General features: G+C 44.5%; 1 protein-coding gene across 4 annotated transcripts in view; it reads left to right on the top strand.

Moving 5' to 3' along the window:
* Positions 1-20,862, top strand: part of SUSD4 (sushi domain containing 4) — a 148,016-nt gene that overhangs the window by 100,714 nt on the left and 26,440 nt on the right. For all 4 annotated transcript variants that reach the window (XM_008074296.1, XM_021706859.1, XM_021706855.1 and 1 more), the window contains one exon: positions 3,202-3,390. In XM_008074296.1, the coding sequence (XP_008072487.1) occupies positions 3,202-3,390 (189 nt within the window). The remainder of the gene's footprint in view (positions 1-3,201; positions 3,391-20,862) is intronic.

The following is a 20,862-nucleotide window of genomic DNA, read 5'->3' as shown; positions in this document are numbered from 1 at the left end:
TATATTTAATGGAAATAACAGGGCATTTATACTTACTTCAGTAGCAATGAGAATATAGTTCAAGCCAATCTTACAGAGCTATTTTCTCTTAATAACGTTATCCTTTTTTATAATGCATGAAGAACAGAAAAATCATCAAATTCAAATTTCATCCAAAGCACACGGTGAATATTTATCCTTTTGCATTTTTTAGATTTGCCTGGGCCAGCCTAGAGGGCCCTGTTTGTGAAAATAAGCCCTCAAGTTCAGATTAATTCCGATTTTATTTTTTGACATGTGACTTGGACCAGAGGACCAAGAAGCTAATGCATAATTCATAATTTGAAGGAGAAGGAGAGCAATCTCATTTGCTCCAAAGCACTGGCATGTTAAAGTTGAGACGAATGTTAACTTTGGACTTGGAAATCACAACTGGCAGACTCTGATATTGCTTTGTGTGCCCCGTCTTTGGAAATAAATCACTTCCTTACGTGAGCGCTGAAGAGTCATGACCCCTTGAAGGAACAAAGACTTCAGCATTAGGAGGACAAAGGCGACCCAGACCGGCACCCTCCAGCCTCTCCCAGGAGCTGCTGGTGTGGCTTACTTAGTGATCTGTATTGCATTTTTAAAGAAGATGTGATTTATTTACATTTTCAGAGACTGTCTTAAAATAAGTAACTGGCTCTTAGGTTTGGCTACTCATTCAAATGAACTTTATTACCTGCTGATTCGTTCTAGTCCTCTGGCAAGATCAGAGTAATGGCACAGAAAATCACCCCAGACTCCAGGCACTTCTTGCCTTACTATTTACCACATGTCCTTTTGTTCTCCGTCCTTTCTGTTTCCTTTTGTGTCACTTAAATACAGAACACTTCTTTAGGAGTTATTTTCTCCCGGGCGACTAAAAAAAAAAAAAAAATCCTGTGTTGGTATATCTCTCAGGTGTCATTTTGAGGCATTCAGGCTTTCCCACTGCTCTTTCCAACCACGCCTCCTCCTGCTCCACCACTCCTTACTCAAACCCAGGTAAGACAGTTTTTCTAGGTCTGCAGCAGCAACAATGACAGAGCTGGTTGGCTACTCTGGAGAAGATGCAAAACCTGCCAGGCTCTCATCCTCCTCAGAGCCCTCTGTCCCACAGATGAGGTGTCCTGCCCTCTTCTCCAGCCTGCACCTCACTGCACATGAAGAAGGGGTCCTGCCTGCTGGAGCTTCCTCTGCTCCAGCTCCCTCCTGGCCACCTGCCTGGCACAGCACAGGGAAGGAGGAATCAAAGTTGCCTTCCACAGCCTGACACCCCTCTGAGCTCCCGGGGGAATATAATTGGTCCTTAGACTGACATTTCATTCTGTAACTTTTATTTGCACCTATAGATCCAGGAGCTAAAGCCTGAGGAGCCTTCTCTCTATTACCTAGAAGTGCAAATGGAAATCACATTGAACTATTGAGTTGAAGCCAGTTTTTGACTGTCCTATTTAGGACAGGCTGTCTCCAACTAAGAGTGAACGTATATTTCCTTCTCCTCTGATTAACTGTGCAAATTATAACCCCCCCCGTCAAGCCAGAGTTAGTCTTTGGAAGAAAGCAGTTTATCTGTGTGGCTAGCTTAGAACTCTAGTTCCCTCTTAGGAGGAGGAATCAGCACAATCATTTGTGCCAACTCATTTGAACCATGCTTACGGGCTCGAATGCATTCACTTGTTCACATTAATGTCCTTATCTTTTCTTCTCAATTGCTGATTCTGTTTATTTCTGATTCCCAATCTCTCACCTACAAACATGCATAAACACACACACACTTCACTTTTGCCATGAACATTGCCAGTTTTCAGCTCGAAAATAATAATAATCTAAGGTGATGAGACTGTCTAAAAAGATGGCTGAGCTCCCTATCTTTTCAGGTATGTTGCATCCTGAATGTTGGCTAGTTCAGGGCAGTGGTCTGTTGGGTCTGCAGAGCTCTGTGGCCCCAGGACACAGTGGTGCAGGACTGGCACTGTCCAACCCTGAGAGTGAGTGCCTCCTTGAATTCTGCACCTGCCTCACCCTTACCAGCTCTGATGCATAGCCACCATATATTGGGATGTCAACCCAAGCAGTTTGCTGAGAGATCCCACCAAGAGACTTACAGTATCTAACATATAGAAAGGTTTGGTTATCCACTACTGTACCTGTGAAACATACAATGTGTATTTGGGAACTGGAAGGGAAAGTGGGCATTTTCATTATGCATTATTTACTTCACACACAGTTAGCTCTCCCCTGGAAGAACCCAGCTCTGCAGTGCCATTATTCCCTCCAGTGAAATTGCTAAAGCAATAAGAAATGCCATGATCACAGTGGATGCCACTGAATTCTGTGCCACCAAGAATGTTCTCCTGCGCTGCACAGGCTTCAGGCAGCTAATGTTTTACAGAAGTAGGAGTGTGGAACCCAGGCCCCACTTCTATCCTGACCGCACACAGAGTACTGGACTTGATGCGCCAACTCAACAGAAGTGCTTCTCTGGTGGTCTGCAGACCGGCAGAGGCAGCGGCACCTGGAAGTTAGCTATGCAGGCCTCAGGCTCCCACCCCAGACCTGCTGAAACAGAATCTCTGCAGGTGGGCCCAGCAGCCTGTGTTCTAACCAGCTCTCTGATCATTCTTGAGTTTGAGAACCACTACACTACAGGGTTCCTCATCGATTTTAAAATTCAACTGGATTTTCAAAAATTTAACGCCACCATCTCAGGCAGGATTCTATTCTATAATCTGCTTCGGTAGAATTGAGTTTGGAATATAACCTTCCCAAGTCACCCAGCCCCTACAATGAAACTGTTGACTTTTCTTTCCTCTTATGGCACGTCAGTGGCCACCCTGCCAGCACGTTAGGATTGCTTGGGGAGTTTCCAAAAAAAAAAGATAGTGATCCCTAAATTCCCAGGCTCTCCCCACATTCTGGGCATGAGGCATGTTTTTAAAAATCTGCTCAGGTGACATTAATGTGCAGCCAGGGTTGGAATCACCCGACTAGGAGTACGCCAGTCCACGGTCAGATGCTCACTACCCTCCCTCCTACTTAACTACTTCTCTGACCCTTTTGGTGCCATTTGCAAATAGAAAAGCAAATATCTGCATTATAAATAAAATAAGCAGGGGAATCTGGTATTCTGTTTGACTTTTAGACGTGCTGAGATGGCTGAGTGAAGCCCTTCCCTTTTTCTTTCACCTTCTACAGGCTGCCTGAGACCTCTAGCTTCTTCTAATGGCTACGTGAACATGTCTGAGTTGCAGATGTCCTTCCCAGTGGGGTCTGTGATCGCCTATCGCTGCTTTCCTGGATTTAAACTCGAGGGATCTGCGAACATCGAGTGCTTACACAACCTTATCTGGTCGTCCAGCCCACCCCGGTGCCTTGCTCTGGAAGGTAACACATCTTATTCTTCCAGAAGCTGTGTTTTGGATTCTTAAAATGGGTGTTTCGGTAGGAAGTGAAGAGCTGTGAGTTATGGTCAGCAATAACTTTTGTTCCCTGAGTATATTTTTCTCGCCTCTGTCCAGAGAAGAAATAATTTGCCAAGAAGTCATACTTACAACTAGATGTAAAACTTGCTTCCCTATCCTTAGGCTTAAGCAGGAGAGTAGATAAAAGAAAAAGTTGCAGGCATCAGAGGTTAAACTGCAAAATATTGCAAAGTTAAATGAAATGTCTTCAAAAATTAATTTTCTCTGCACCAAATGAAAACAGATTGTATTATGGCATCATTAATCTCACCCCTCATTTTATTGTTGTGTCAATGTTTCTTCCATATTTCCATGCATTTTATAGCTTAGCTGTAAATGTTTTGCTGCAAGCACACCCTTGGAAGCCTGGAAGCAAGAGCTCTTTCCTTCCTGTTTTTATTAAATCTGTATGATTATAGACTGTGGTTGATTAAAGACCACTAATCAGTAGTGTAAAGTAGTGAGGGGAACAGGGCATTCATTGCCAGAGTCAAGGCAGTGTCTGTGGGGGCAGAGTTCATAAAAACTTCTGCCAGGTAAATGGCACATGCTGGTTAAGCTTTTGCTTTAAATCAGGTTTCGAAATTATGCCCAAAGAGAACACACTCCGATGTGCTTCCTGGCATCTGAGTACAGTGGGTAGGAGGGGGTCTATATGGGGAAAGAAAAAAGTGAAAAGGAACCTCCAATTAAGAGCCCCTCCAAAGCCTATTTGCAGCCTCACTTGGGAAACAGAACAAGGAACAATGGAATGTGGAAGCAAACAAGTTCTTACGTGTTTACTTACAGCATCTCTACAAGTGTGCACCTCGGTGTGGGAGGAAGTCAGGGTAGGAAGTGGGTGGTAGAGGATGACTGTTGGGCAGAGGAATCAGAGAAGGTGTTTCTAGATGGAAAGATGGGACATGGAGTGGGATTGCCTGGAGCCATGGAATCTTGGAGAAGAGTGGGAGAAGGCAGGGAAGGGAATCCTCCATTGGTTTTGCCACTCATTGGAACTCCCACTCAGCCCAGTCCCATGCATCCCAAATCCCCTAGGGAACTGGAGCCTAGACTAGAGATGTCAGATAAAATACAAGACACTCAATTACATTTGAATTTCAGATAAACAAAAATAATTTTTTAATATGAGCATGTCATAAATATTGATTGGGACGTCTAGTAAAAAATTATTCTTTGCCTATCTGAAATTCAGATACAACTGTCTTATATTTCTGTTTGCTAAATCTGGCCACCCTAACTTCAAGGGACAAGGTTACCCTTTTGTCTCCAGATAGCCTTTCTACTGTCTGGACCTTGATGGTAGGTCGATGTGAACATGGGCTGCTGGTGAAAGAGACTCTTTCCTTGTTCCTGGAGGTTTCTCCTGCTCAGATAACCAGACAGAGAGGGCTGTGTAAAGATATCATTGTTATGATTTTATCAATTTGAAATGCCTATTTTAAAATCTTTTCAAATTTGGTTTAAATGTGTTTCAAGCAGGCAGGTTCTGATAAGCTTCATTTTGGGACTTGAAAAGCAGTTTTTATGGAGCCTGGAGAATATGATATGGATAGGCATAAAACAAAATCTGAGGCTCTAAACAGGGAGCTGCAAGGGGCTTCTGGTTTCACACACATCCCTGTTCCTCTACCAGCTTCCGTTGTGGCTGAGGATGGGTGTGAAAACCCTGGCTGACAGCTGCCTGGGCAAGGAATGCCACTTAATGCCTTTTTTACCCTCGAGTTTTTGTTTTTTAATAATGTTTACATCTCCATTTTCAATACACATCTCTTCAAATTATCTGGTGGCATTAATCTGTGAGACCTTTAAATGCAGCACTGGCCAAAAGCACGAAAGCTATGATTTTAAGCTGAGAGGTACAGAGTACACCAAAGGATTGTTTTTCTCAAGACTTGATAGAAGCTGGGTTACATTATGCAGTGGGTTAAAACAATAGGTAAGGATTCATGAACAAGTTATTCAGATGTGCCTAGGTGTTGGTATTTCTTTCATTCTCATGTTGTATATCATCTTTTTTGAAAGGCAGTGCCTTATTTATGCAATATTGTCACAGATATGCAACACAGACAAACTGTCCCAAGGGAATTGTCCCCTTTAGTAGACCACCCACACTTTTTCCACCTCATGTAAGGGGCTTTTAAATATTGAGGTGAGTGAATGGCCTGAGCCCGTCGGTTTGAGACCCACCTGGGCAACTTGGCGAGACCTCATCTCTACAATAAATCAAAACTCAGCCAGGCGTGGTAGCACGCACCTGTAGTTCCAGCTACTCAGAAGGCTGAAGCGGAAGGATCGCCAGAGCCCAGCAGGTTGAGGCTGCAGTGACTGGGAGCGGCCACTGCACTGCAGTCTGGGTGACAGAGTGAGACTACAACTCAAAAAAAGAAAAGAAAAATATGTGGACAGCTGTGCCGTGGTGATCTTTTTTGCAAACTTTTTATCCCTTCCCCTTTCCTTTCTATCAGTCCATCAGCAATGTGCCTGTCACTCTCAGGTACCTGTTGCTGTGGCTCTTCCCCAGCCCCCAACTCTTTTTCCAACATGCTGTGAGCCAGGAGATGGGATGGCCAAGCTGATCATGGAGGCAGTCCCTACACTGATTAAGAGTGTAGGCTGACATCAGATTGGCTGGCGTCACGTCCTGAGTGGCCCACTTAATCACTTTCACCTGGGGTAAGTCACTTAGCCTCTGTCAGCCTCCATTTCTTCCTCTGTGAAATGGGGGCAATGACTATCCTTACCTCGTGAGACTATGAAGATTTAGTGTGATAACAAATCTGACACATTCCAGTGAAGTACCCGACCCATAATAAATGGTCAATCATGTGTCCATGGTTATTAGTTTACTTAGAGTTGTATATAAAGTCACAATAAATAAGCAGGTGAGGATACAGGCATGACTCTATGAATGAAGTGTCTAGGCTTTTAGGCATGTACATTGTGACACTATTTTGATTGTTCAGGCGCTATTTTGGTTACTTGTATAATCTTAGCTATGCATGTATTAGATGACTCTCAAATAATAGGAGGAAATAATGAACATTAATAATAATCACCATTAATTTGGAGAGCTTATGAGGTGTCAGGCTCTTGACAAAAATGTTTGACAAACCATCTAATTTTATCTTCTAATGCCCTTTGGAGGCAGGTTCTACTATTAACCCCATTTAGCTGATGAGAAAACCCAGGTTTCTAAAGGTTCGACAACTTGCCCAAAGTCACACAGATTGTAAGAAGGGAAACTGGGGCCCAGGCATGGGTGTTTTGTCACTTCAAAGCTTTCAAAGCTCTGATCTTAATCACCAAGGCACATTGTTTAATTTACTTATTGTGATTACAATCCAACATGAAAAACGATTGGGTTTTTTTTTTTTTTTTTTGGATACAGAGTCTTGCTCTGTCATCCAGGCTGCAGTGGCACAATCATAGCTCATTGTAACCTCGACCTCTTGGGCTCAAGCAATCCTCCCATCGAGCCTCCTGAGTAGCTGGGACTTACAGGTGTGTGCCACCAGACCCAGCTGATTTTTCTTTTGGTTGCCCAGGTTGATCTCAAATTCCTGACCTGAAGCAAATCTCCCACTTTCTGCCTTCCAAAGTGCTGGAATTACAGGTTTGAACCACCATACCTGCCACAATTTGATATTTTTAGAGCCATTTCTTAAAGTATCAAAACATTGAAAATAATTATTGCATAAGAAGGAATCTGTCTTCCCTGTCTTGTTATTCTCCCCCAAGAAATCCCAGTGGTAGGGGACTGTGAGTCCAAAGGAAGGCCCTATTGTCCTCTTGGGTGGCCATAAGCTTTTACTGCTATCCCCTCACAGTGCCTGTTGGTTTCCCCACGTGACAGTGGAGCACCGCTTCAGTCAGTGAGCCAGGCAGAGATTGTTGGGCTCCTTTTACAGATGAGAACACGACCCCTTGAAGGAAGACATGACTCGTCCAGACCCTCCAACTCTTGGCACATGCTCTTTCTGCCACATGGCATCTCCTCTCCCTGGGAGACTGGAGAGCGTTTTTGTGAGGGCCAGTGTTTGAGTGACAGCAGTCACACTCACATGTAAACAGCCTCATAATAGATGCCTGACTCTATCGAGGAGTTGATAATTTAGAAGGAAAAGCTTTTACAGCTTCACCAAAGGTGGCAAGAGTTCCACAGCCCAGTATAAAGGTGTAGGTCATATGTTTCGAGGCTATTCCACTTATTTCATCAAGAGTGGGAAGATTCTGGAGCATGTATCTGTCCCCCCTAGCTGTGTCATGGGATAAAGCACCCAAAATTGCAAAGTCTTGAACCAGAATGATGACTACACTATTTTTAACTGATGATTATATAAAATTGGTGTTGAAAGGAGCTCCGTGGGTCCCTGCGTGCCACTGTGGGCCTCTGTCTTGTTGTGGGTCTGTGTGCTTTTCCTGTGTATATCTTACTGCTTTCCATTCTTAGGTTCTCTTCCTCCCTGAGATCCTCACCTCTGTCTGTCTCTTTCATACACACACACACACACACACACACACACACACACACACACACGTGCGCGCGCATGCGCGCGCACCTGAATGCAAGGAATTTTTGGAAAACAAAAAAACCTTTGACAATAAATGTGGGCAATTTCTCATTTTCAAGTGCTGAGAACTCAGTTTACACTGTCAGTAGTGTTTATTGAACATCTGCTAGGCCCAGAGCAATGCCGAATTGGACCCTGGGGAATATAAAAAAGTAAAAGGACATAATTCCTTACTTCAGAGAGTTTACAGTCTAATGGGGAGAACAAGACGACAAAGTCTGTCATCATTCCAGATGGCATCCACGCACACACAGCTACTTTCACCAGGAGACACTTGAGTGTTTCTACATTTGGAAAAGGTGGAAGGACTCTTCCAGGAGTTGATGTCGCAATTATAAAATGAAAATTTCTACCCAGGGATTTATGGCATTTTTGTTTAATTTCCCCAGAGTTCAAACAGTAGCATGTTTTCTTCCTCCACTTGAGTTTTGGGGAAAGGAAAATGTCTGAACATTTCACTCCTATGGAAGGACTGTGCATTATGAACCTCAACAGGGTTGTGGCAGCAATGTTGTGTGTGTGAGGGGCAGCAGCCCCATGGTTTGCAGGTTGGGAATGTAGGAGGATATTGAAGGGAATAAAAATAAGAGAATGAATCAACCATGTAGCAAAACATGGGGCAGTCTATAAAGAAGATGTATTAACTGCCCCGAATCCCCTAGACATCATGTTGGGGTTGTGAGGGATACTGGCAAAAGTGGGGAAGAATCATTCAAAAGTCTTTAGTATCCAGAACCTTCTCTTTATATAAAGGTTTTCAAAGGTCCTAGAAGTAGCACAGAAGTGCTGGGTATCCAGTTACAGAAATTCTGGGGGCTGTAGCCGGCAGCTGTCTCAAATGGCAGCTTAACAGCAAAAGAGATCACATGACTATGGGTCTTTGAGGCAAGTTGAAAGGGTCAGAAGAACAGATGATGGAAGCAGAACTTGGAATTTGGAGTCCTTGATTGTAATCTTCGCCCACTTAAAGTTTCCTCTGCTTCTCTGACTTCAATTAGAGGACATCGGTCTTCCAACCAGAAGTCCTTCTTTCGAAGACTCACTAGAAAAAATCATGGGACCAAATCTAAATAGGACCAATCAAACATTTAGGGAGATTAGAGTTTGAAAAGAAAGAAACCAAAATCAGTCACATATACCCTTTTAAATAAATGCCTGTTAGATGTATACATTCATTCAGTAAACATTGTATATGCCTGTATGCCGAGTGCTTTGCAGAATGGCCAGCAAGTCATGCAAGGTCTCATCCCCACTGCGACTCAGACAGCTCGAGTTGCTATTCCTGAGCTTCACTCTCCATGCAGCTGGAGCTAGGTTCTAAAGACTCCATTTGTGAGTTATCCAGGGCCACTGGCAGTAGAGGAGATTGTTACCTACTCCGAGGTTACTTAAAAGGGGTTATAAAGCAAGGTGTCCATGGTTTTTGAAAGATCTGGGAGAGTAGGGCTGGGAGTCACTTCTTGCTTCATGGGGCTGACTCTGAGACGTGATGCCCTCGGTCTTCTTCAGAAAGTAGCCAGAAACATGGTTTTCCAAGAAAGCAGTGGGTTCTCAGGGACCCAGGGAAGTGTGGTGTGCTTGTTTGTTTCCTTTTCCCAAATAGGGAAATAAATCACTCCAGGAACTGCAGGTACCCGAGGTTTCATTTGTAATGACTTGGGCAGTGGCTTCCCCGATGCTGACATTTTCAAAAGGCTTCTGCAGCCTCATGGTTGGCATTTCTCCCAGGAACAAGCAAACCAGCCTGACCCCATTAGAAGCTGAACATCTGAAACTCTGGGTTTTGAAATCTGACCAATCCCCAAACTCTGAATGCCCGAAGTGATTCCCCCTGCCACCTCCCCATTCATCTCAGAGCTCACATGGACTGAGATAGGGGTTTAATCAGACAGTGTCAGATCCAATCACAGGGAATGCAGCAGTGTGATTTCCTGAGAACCTACAAGCGCCCAGGGGGCCTTTTAGCTCTGCATCCTTTTATAAGAAAAGGAGGAAAAATAAGAAACTGAAGAACCTTGTTTGGCCAAATGTGAAATCACTTGAAAGGTTCCAATTTGGGATCAAAACTTGAAGCCAGCTTGGATGTGGAGGGCTCCCAGCTCCCAAGCTGCATTTGCAGTGTACTTTGTTCCCAGTCAAAACACGTTCAGGTACAAGAGGCGCCTGGTACAAGAGGCGCCTGAAGTGATTTCTCCCTCCAGGAATCCTGCCTTCACTCAGAAGTGCCTCAGAACTTCAAAGTGAATCCTGTGTAGGGAACAGGAAAGACACAGCAGAGAATCCGGGCCTCGTCAGATGAGAGCGCCTGCCCTGCCTGAGGAGCCCATGAGAGAGCCCCTGGAGGCAGATGATGGGGGACACTCAAAAGGACTGAGATGCTCGTCCAGTCGGGGACAGGCTATTCCCATTTTACAAGTGGAAAATCCAAACAGAAAAATGAGTCCATGCCTGTTCCCAAGAAGGTTGTAAATGACTGTCTTTTTTTTTTTTTTGAGTTGGAGTCTCACTCTGTCGCCCAGACTGGAGTGCAGTGGCCGCTCCCGGCCACCGCAGCCTTGCCCTCTGGGCTCCTGCGATCCTTCCACCTCAGCCTTCCAAGTAGCCGGAATTACAGGCATGCGCTACCACGCCCGGCTGATTTTTTGATTTATTGTAGAGATGAGGTCTCGCTGCCCAGGTGGGTCTCGAATCCGCGGGCTCAGGCAATCCACTCACCTCAGCCTCCCAAAGGCGCGGGATTAGAGGCTGAGCCACCAAGCCCGGCTAATGACTGTCTTTTATGAGGCCCTGTGTCCCCAGGCCACTTCCCCAGACCCAAGTCAGGGAAACTCTCCCCATGGAGCTTGTATTCTCTTCCTGCCACCTGTCCCCAGGCACACGGGAAAGGTCACATCCCTGCCCTGTGATCCACAGTAAGAAAGCACTGCCTTGGATACATCCCTCCATCAACTGGAAACTATTCTGTGTTGGATTTGAATTAACACAGAGAAAATGACAGGAGAAAAGTCACCTTAGGGATTTCATGCCGCTGATTTTGGAGTTCTGATCATAGAAAACAGAATCTGATCTTAGAAAGCCTTAGATATCACCAATTTTTCTTTCACCCCACCTCGCCCCAGCACCTCCTTGTAGAGATGAATGGGCAGTGCCAGAGAGGAGTGAGCTTGGCCACAGGGGTGGCCTGGGAGTGCCAGTCAAAGTCTCGCATCCAACCTGGGCTCTGGCACCATTGGGCTGCCTCAGATGGAGAGGGTTCATGCCATTCTGTCTCCACGCCCTTCCTCACCTACATCCTTTAACTGGCAGAAACAGTATTCCAAACTTCTTCTTCCCATGAGCCTCTCTGTGACAAAAAGCACCTTGTTTCTGCCAATATTCTTAGCCCACCCTGGAGCATACTATCTATCTAATAAATTGTAGCTAAAACTTCCTTTGATTCATTAGACATTTTTTGCTACCTTCTGTCTGCCAAGCACTGTGCAGGTATATGTATTACATGATCTCTCATCCTAATGACAGTCAAGAGAACCAAGTGTGGTGCCAACCAGCAGATGAGGAAACCAAGGATCAGAGAGCAACCCCGCTCCTTCCCTAAGGCCACTATGCTCACAGCAGCCCAGTCCATTTGCCTCCTGAACCCATACCTTCTACTGACACTGCTCTTCTGACCCTCCTAGGACCCAGAGTACCTGCTGGAAATTAGGGTCTGACTTCTAATCCTAGCTCTGTCCATTTCTTCATATGGAAAGGGAAGGAGTTAGAAGAGTTGATCTCAGAGGCTCCTTCCTGGTGGTCACATTCTTTAACTCAGTTCTTAACAAGGATTCACTGTTCCCAAAGAGGCTGCCCTATCCTCAGCTGACTCTGGGAGGCAAGTGGGGAAGTGAAGGTGTGGGAGGTGCTAGGAGAGTTTCTCCCTTGATGTTGGCTGTCAGAACTTCCCTGAGACTCATGTGCGTACAGTCAACTCATGAGCCTTCCATCAGCAGGAAAGGAGTGTCAGGGAAACTAATAGATGTCTGTTGAGGGTCGTCTTGGTACCAGACACTCACCTGTAATCTTTAGTCAGCATTTAGACAACTCCAGCTATTACTGTCCTCTCCTGACAGACAGAAAACAGGCCTGGTAACAGCCCTTGGCCTTAGAGGGTAAGCTGCAGAGCCAAGGTTCAAGATCAGCCCCGGACTGACTCCCAAACCATGCTCTTTCTGTGGCATCACGCTGCCTTCCATAGGAGAGACTGGACTCAGTCACCTGAATCGCCTGCTTAGCCACCCATTGATGACTTTTTAAAATTAATATTTTTAATAACCAGAATTTGTATCATATAAAAGGTTTTGGAAGAGGGAGAGGGAAATATTGTATGATTTGCCCCAAGCTGCCTCGTATACGATGGTGGGCAATGTATTTCTTTTCTTCCTTCCTTCTTTCCAGATAAGGCTCCTGTACCAAGCAGAGATATGTTAAGTGCCGTATGGCCATTGCTATTAGAAATTCAAGTCTTGCTCACTCAGTGTAAGGATAATAGCAGTGACCACCTGGTCACTAAACACCTATCCAGCCTTCCACAGTTCTGAATAAACCAGCTGGCGACGGGCAGTCTCCATTAGCCTCTCCTGGACCTTCAAGCACCCTGCAGACTTATCCACGATCCTGCCAGCAGCTGGATCCAACAGAAAATTGGATCAGCAGAAAATGAAGAAAAGAGCAGTCAATACCCCCTTTTTTCCCTGCTCATTTTACCTGATATAGTAGTGGGGCCTCTCTTCATGGGACGGTGGAGGGAGGGCTTCTGATTTATCTGCTTGCCCAGGCTCTGTCCTTCCCTCTCCTCCTCTGCCGGATGTGAGAGGTCTGCACAAAGCTAGGCGATGCTTGGTCAGCTTAAGACTCTAAGGCCCAGGGAGTTCTCTGGGAAGCAAAGAGGGTCTCAGGTAGCTTTGTTCCACACTAGCCCACAACCCCAGTGGCTCTATTTGATATATTTACATATTCTGTTCTCATTTAATATTTATTGGAGGAAGAGTTTGTCAGTATAAACTATGAAAATCATTCATCTAGTTCTGCCACCTTAGGAACTTTGAGGACAGAGACATGAGGTGATTTGCCTGGGTCACACAAAAATTCCCCCCATCTCTTCAGACTCCCCACCTTCAAGTACATAAGTTGATTGTTAATTTATAACCCTAATCAGGAATCCAGCTTATGTCAGTCAAAGTCTTATGGGAGTTTTAGATCTTATTCTCAAAAACAAAAGAATCTTCAGTTCCTTTTGAAGACAAACGTGTGTTCCCTGGGCCAAGGAAAGAGGAAACCTCAGTCTCCCTTCACCCTCACCCCCCACAGTTGTTGTGACAACAGCTCGCAAAGTCCTACTGAACCAAGCAGAGGTCACTTTGCAAACTAAAAGGCATTCTGGGACCTGGGCACAGATGTTAGTGCATAACATTCCCTTTTGCTGTTTTGTTCCCTGGCAATGAAAATTCCTTTATCTGGCACTGTTTGTGTTTCAGCCACCTTGTCTGTGACCCTGGTGGGTGTTTTATTAGAGGGAAATGCAAAATAGCAAGCAATCCTCTTAATTTATGGTTCACAAGCAAGAGTAAATTATTCTAGTATTATTTCCATGTACTGCTCATACATTACAGCAGAGTGATTACAAGAAAGAAGCTGCTTGCATGCCGGACCAGCATTCTCAGGATCACTGTGCTTAATTTTTTTTTCTTTTACAATAGTTAATTGCCATTGCAGCTTCTTCCTCTTCTTGGTCACACAGCTCTCTTATACTTAAGAGTAGATTGTGCCGTGGCATCTAGATGCTTCATTATTCCTTTTCTGTTCTTTTTTTTCTACATCGAATCCAGGAACACTGATCTTTTTGTCCTAAGAAAACCAAGAGATCTAGTTTCTACTTTTCAAGTAGACTCAGGTTCTTGGGCATCTAGGCTATCACATTATAGTCTATTTTCTCTTGAATTTTATGACTCCCAACTTGATAGATAGTCCTGAACTCTCCCCTTCATCCTCACTATCTGAATCTGCTGTTCGCCAGCTTTATCCTCTGCGAAAACACACAACCATCAGCCCTCCATCTCTCCTACACTTCTAGAATTATCTTTCTTTTTCTTAACCTCATTTAAGTGCTGACGTCAGAGGAAGAAGAGAGGTGATTCCTCTCCCACCAAAGAAGAACAAAGCTGACAACTTCATGGGTTTGAACAGTTTCTCCCACCAAATCAGGAAATTGAGAGAACACCAAAGAAGGACCCAGATAACCCCCTCTCCCCCCTGCACACTCTCATTCACTCAGAGATGGGGTCTCACTGGGCTGGAGCCCGCTCCACCCAAGCCCCCATCACTCAGCCCTCACCTGGGCAGGCCACCTGTTCCGGGGCCTGCATCAGCCTAGGAGGCTGCCTTGTTTGTGGCAGGGGGTGGGGAGCATGTCTTTTTCTTTCACTGGGTTCACAGTTCTTGCCAAAATGTATTCCACCTCTTTTTGCAAAACTGAGGTCTTAATTTTGTGATGTTAAATGTCGGGCTACTGAAGGAAGTGCAGACTTAAGCAACAGCAAAGCTGTGGTTGGTGGTGTGCGTCCTCAAACTTGTGCCAAGAGGGTGACTTCATTATGCTCAGAAAATAGATGACCGGTACAAGTGGGATATTCTCAGGATTTGTCCTTAAACTCTAGAAGATCTTCTCCATCCCTGCTTTTGGCAGGATTTATTTCCTTCTTTCCTCTCTGGGAAGTTAGATGACTTTTATTTCACAGTAATAAAACCTCTTGCAATCAGGTGCAACACACAAGGTAATAAATCCCCTCAGTCACTTTGGGGACCTCGTCAGGCTGGGAGTCACTTGGCAGTATTTGAGGGGGTGGTTTGGGGTCATTCCTCTCTGTCTTCCCCTTTCTTCTTCTTCACCCCAGCTCCTGTCCCCATCTCCATTTTCCTTCAGAAACCATTTTCAGAGTCCCCTGTTTTTTTCCCCAACATAATTAGACTTTTGGGGTGATTGGCAGGTAAATAGTCATACCTTTCCATGCCTATCTTTCCGTCTTATGTACTTTATTTTTTTCATAGAATCTGTAGCCCCAAAATCTGTCTTCACAATAATTTTCTCTTTTTTTTTTCTGGAGGAGGTTTTTTGTCATCTATGGTTTTGTTTTAGCAAAAAGAGTGATACCAGACTTGAAACCATGCTCAGATCCCTCTGAAGTTAGAGGGTACAAAGAAGATAGTGCTATACCCCATAGCTTGGTTTTCTCCTAGTTACTGTGGGTTCTGAAGTCTAGGATTTTGCTTACATTTTGACCAGTTTATTCTTTGGTGGACAAGAACCTAATGCATTTTCTAACACTGTCTCTTCCACTGATGGGAAGGGATTTCATAGGTCCAGGTGTTAAAAGGGAGAAGAATGGTTGGTGTTAATAGAAAGAAGAGGCAAATTATTTTGCAATTAAAATTTCAAAACTAGTCCTTAGCTCAAATATTTTTATATCATAAATATCTTATTCTGAAGGAAATTTTCTTTTGAATTGGGAAGACGAGTACATTTATAGGAAACTGGGAAACCAAGAATTCTATAGCCAACCATGGCTAAAATAGCATGTGAGAGGAACCATAGCCTACTATACTGCTTGGCATTTTTAAGACACTGTGACCCTTGGAGTTACCATCCCCCGAGCATAGGGATTCCCAGCCTGGTTCCTGCTGCCACTGCCCAGAGAGAACCACTGCTTTCTCTCCAGAGAGCACTTGGGGTTCCAGGTGGGCTCCTGTCTTCCTGTGTTCTTTGAGCCCACGCCACCCTCAGCTGCATATATCACAGGTTAGCCACCTTAAAGGGTGCAATTGTGTTTTACTTTTATCTGAGGAAATCTTGGTTCCTAGTTATTTCAGATAGACATTCTGGCATCAGCTGGCTTTTCTAGCCTACTGCCTCCCTGTGGACCTAGCCCAAGGACTAGGCCTCTACCTCTTGGGCCAAGGTTGGCTTCATGCTGTGCTAGTTTGCTAGGGCTGCTGTAACAAATGACCACAAAGTGGCTTAAAACAAAAGAAATGTATTCTCTCATGTTTCTGAAGGCCAGCAGTCTGAAGACAGCAGGGCCATACTGAGGCTCTGGATAGAATCCTTCCTTGTCTCTTTCTAGATTCTGGTGGTAGCCACAGTCTTGGAGGTTCCATGGCTTGTAGCTGCATCATCCATCTCTTCCTCTGTTGTCACACAGAGTTCTCCCTTGGTGGTGTGTTTTCACATGGCTGTCTTCCTTCTGTGTGTCTACGCTCTTCTTATAAGGATACCAGCCATATTGAATGAAGGACCCACCCTACTCTAATATGTCCTCATCTTAATTGCATCTTCTGTATACTCAATTTCTAAACAAGGCCACGTTCATAGGTACCGGGGATTAGGACTTCAACATAAGGATTTGAAGGTGAAGGGGGGCACAGTTCAATTCACAACACATGCTCTCCCTACCCTAACTTGGGAAAAAGCAGACTTCCCTTCTGTCTTCCTTCTTCCTCTTGCTTACAGGTTTAAAGGGATGTCTTCAAATCTTCTCATACCCCAGTTGCCACATTTCTTGGCTCACCTGCATCCCTTTCCTGAACCCTAGTCTCTTTTCTGGCCCACTACACAGCACCCTGCTTATGCCTACAGAGCCAAATGAGTTCTCCTTATCTGTCAGGACCTCTCTAGCTCTCCTTTTCTCTATCATTGGAGACCTCAAGGCTTCTCCAAACTCTAACCCCACTGTGCACAATAGACATCATAACAGATAAAGAAATAACTGCTCTCCCACCTGGCCCTTGGGAAGGCCCTGTGCTCCCTGTCCCGTGTATACAGTGAAAACCCCACGGCACAACTCAGTAACAGATCACAGCTTCAGAGTCAGCCACACATGAGGTCCAATCCCAGCTCTGCTATGTGTTTGCTAGATGACCTTGGGCAAATAACTTCATCCCTCTGAGCCTCAGTTCCCTTATCAGCTCTGCAAAATTGTTGTTAGGATGACGTAAAATAGTGGCATATGTTGCTCCTATAGTAGGTGTTTGTGAAATGTCATTAACGCTTGCCTTTCATCTCATCAGCTCATAATGTAGCCAGTAACAGTCACTGTCTCCTTTTATTGAACACCTACTTTATGCCAGGTACTCTGTGCTTGCTGACTTACAGAAAGCATTTCTCATCCTTAGAAAAGCCCTGCAGTATAAGTATTACTATTCCTGTTTTAAAGATGATGGAAACTAAAGCTCAGAAATAAAATGAATAAAAATAAAATAAAATGTCAAAGGTGACGTAGCTACTAAGTGTTTGAGCCAAGATTTGAAGCCAGGAAAGCACACTTTGTGCTCTCTATAAAGGTAGTGTGAGGGTCTCTCCTTAACCACTGAATCATTATGTCTTCTCAGTTTTTCTTTTCTCACATTTTCACCCTCAGAATTTCTCCTTTTCTATTCTCCCAACTGACTTAATTTTCTTTTTCTTCCTCTTTTTTTTTCACTGACCATGTCTTCTAAGCCAGTCAGGAAAAGAAGCATGGCGTTTTTTGCAGAATAGCATACATTTTTTTTTTTTGAAGAACATTAAGAAATATTGATAAAATTAATTCTGTCATGAAAATCTTGGAAATACTTTTCCTAGCAGAAAATATAGCTATTTTTTATGTGAAAAGTACCATACATTATGTGTAATGTAGAACCATGCCCACACATACACACACACACACACACACACACATACACACACACTCATGCACAACTAGGCACATTACCAATTGCCTCCTACTGTTATTAATGGACTACTCAATTATGTAATCTACTAGGACTTGCTAATAGACAAGAATGAGAAGGCATCAATTTTTTTTTTTTTTTATGGGAGAAAAACTTGAGGTTCAGAAAAATTTGATACATTAATTAATGTTTATCTGTGTGGTACCTAGGTCCAGTTTTTGGAAGGAGAGTTTTGAGAATTGCCAGAATACACCAGCAACATTTAACTCCAGAGTCATCTCTGATGGTGGCAGGGTTTGTTGATTGCAGAGAGTCAGAAGTGACCAACTCTAAATGCTCCCTTCTCTGTGGGTTTTCTGGGTTATGCTGTAGAACATGCTCCTTTTTCATCTTATGTCCCTGATTTCTTCCCCTTAAAAAAAATGAAGATGCCCTCATTCCCTTTAGGAATTCCAGCTGTAGGAGGATCATTACTGGAAAAGATTCACAGATATCAGAACACTCTTACACCACAGATGTCTTGTGATTTATTTTCACCTTGGGGTGATTAAGACTGTTCCTGATTTAGCCATCGGGGCTCCCATCATTGCAAAGAAAGAAGAGCAACCTCATCAGAACACAGAAAAACGTGTCAGCTTTTGATTTCAGTACCAGCCTTTCCCTGCTGCTGTCAGAGTAAATCATGAGTTTACACCTGCTCCCTCACTTGTGTGCTCCTCCATGGCTTCTCATGGCTACAGATTTCTTATATGAAGCTATATATATATATTTAATTTTTTTTCTTCACTGAGTTTTCACACTTGTTATCAGATGCATTCTATATTTCTTCAGGGACAGCCTAATGTGGTGACTCAGAGGTGGAAAGCAGATCGGAGCCCCTCCCTCAGGGTTGCTGGGTAATACTGATCTTAAATTTGATCTGCCAGCACATCTCTGAGCAGGTAAACACCATGCTCCGTCCGGCTTGGAAACAAGCATAACCCCAGTCTCATCATCATTTGCTTCCTTTGGTGAACATATTTATTGGCCTTCCGTGTTGTTACAACAAAAACAAAAGTGGAAAATGTAATGTGCTGTATAATGTTTATTGATTCTCCCTGAGTTAAAAGCAAAGTTTTGGACGTAGCCTTGGAAACAGCTAGGACTTTGCCATGGAGGGCTCTCCATACAGCTTCCTGGAATCATTACCCAAACTTAGATGAGCTGGGGACAGCTGATGCGATGGCTGTTTTGCCTGTTAGAATCCAGCAGAACTCCTGAAGGCAGAGGTTGGGTGATTCTGCACATGTCAGAGTGGAACAGATCCTGTCCTCCTGGCCTCTCTCAGAGCCATGCAGACGACACACCGGGCTACCCTTGCACCCAGCGCACAGGATCACTGGCTTTCCTGCCATTTCTGCATGCTCTTCAAGTCCTACTGAGATGCAGATTCTGGCATGAAGAGTCAGCTTTCTCACTCATCACCTCTAAGCTCAGCTACAGTGTTTCCACGTGGTTGGGGGTAGTGCTCCCAAACTACACTGTGCATGTGAATCACCTGGGAATCTTGCTAAAATGAAATTTCTGATTCAGTAGGTCCAGGTGTTGCTAGAGAGTATCAGTTTCTAAAAGCACCCACTGATCCCCAAATGGATGGTTCATGGACTGCAGTTCAAATAGCAAGGGTCTGGTGGAAGGTGAAGACTGGACCAATTAGTCTGGCAATTTAATTTGCACACTAGCTCCACTGAATGTTGTAAGCCTCCATCCTCAGCAGGTAGATGGTGGAGGGAGTTTCCTTCCCCGTCCCCTGGCAGCCCTGGGAGGCAGTGCTTTTCAACTCTGATTACCCATTAGAATCACCCTGGGAACTTTTAAGACCTACCCAAGCCCAGAACCCACCCCCAGACCAATTAGGCAAAGCTCCCCGGGTAGTTCTAATGTGCAGTGAGGGTTGAGGAACCACTGGCTTAAGTCATTAAGACACTTCAAATGCAGCACAAATATGACTGAGAGAGGTGAATGCTGGCCATAATAACAGCAGCAAGCATCTGGGGAGAGCATGTTTTACTGCTTCACAAAGCAGACTCACATCTGTTATTTATTCCTTATGCCAACTGTATATGGTAGACCACTGCTATAAGAAGGTTATCAAAAAAGGTTCATGACTCAAACAGAGTAGAAGTTTTTTTCTGTGTAGCAGATTGAATGCATGTTGGTCAGCAGTACCTCTTCTCCACCCAATCATCCAGGCTCTGCTGTCTTCAAGATGTGGTCTCTAAGGTCCCATTGGGAGAGTCATCTCCATTTTAGCTGGTATGGAAGGTCTTCTGGACCAGCCTGGAAGTGGTACTTGTCACTTCCTTTCACCTTCCATTGGCTAGAACCTAGAGGAACAAGGGACACGGGGCAACATGAACTGGCTGAGTACCTAGGAAAAGGAGGGAAACGTATTACGGCAAGTAGGTACCAGCCTGTACTGCCTGCCCTGTGGGGTCACTGTGGATCACAAACTACAGGGGCAAGAGACATCAAGGGGGGGTGGAGGGGCCTTTGGAAAAAGTAAGAATAAACATACTCAGTCAAAGCATCTGGGCTCAGTGCCTCGGAAGGGTTGAAGAATAAATTAGAGGCTGTAGATTATAATGTTCTACATTCTTCTGCTCCCCCCTCAAAATAATTTTTATGGATATTCACGTGGCACATAAACAAGTTTTGAAACTCATTTTCATCTTTTGCACATAGTGAACTATACAAATGGGTTAAGGACTATGATAAGTGGCATATCATTCTCAACAGTAAACTGTCCCTCCCCACCCCTAAGCAGTGGCCTCACCTCATACTTTATTCAGAAAATGGGTGCTTTCAGAGAGCCACTCTCCCCTGCGTCTCTACCTTGGCCATTGATTTACTGGTGTATCTGTCCAGTTCTAGCTCTTCCCTCTGACCTCTCCTCCTACTTCTGTCAAAGGCCAGCCCCTCCACTCATGGTGATGATCACATCTCCTCTCACCTTTTTTTTTTTTTTTTTGTCGCCCAGACTGGAGTGCAGTGGCTGCTCCCGGCCACCGCAGCCTCAACCTGCTGGGCTCCGGCAATCG

This window comes from Carlito syrichta, unplaced genomic scaffold (genome assembly GCF_000164805.1).
Source record: "Carlito syrichta isolate Samal-C Ts95f unplaced genomic scaffold, Tarsius_syrichta-2.0.1 Scaffold116229, whole genome shotgun sequence".
Lineage (NCBI taxonomy): Eukaryota > Metazoa > Chordata > Mammalia > Primates > Tarsiidae > Carlito > Carlito syrichta.
The sequence above is the reverse complement of the archived record's forward strand: the minus strand, read 5'-3'. Positions and strand labels throughout refer to the sequence as shown.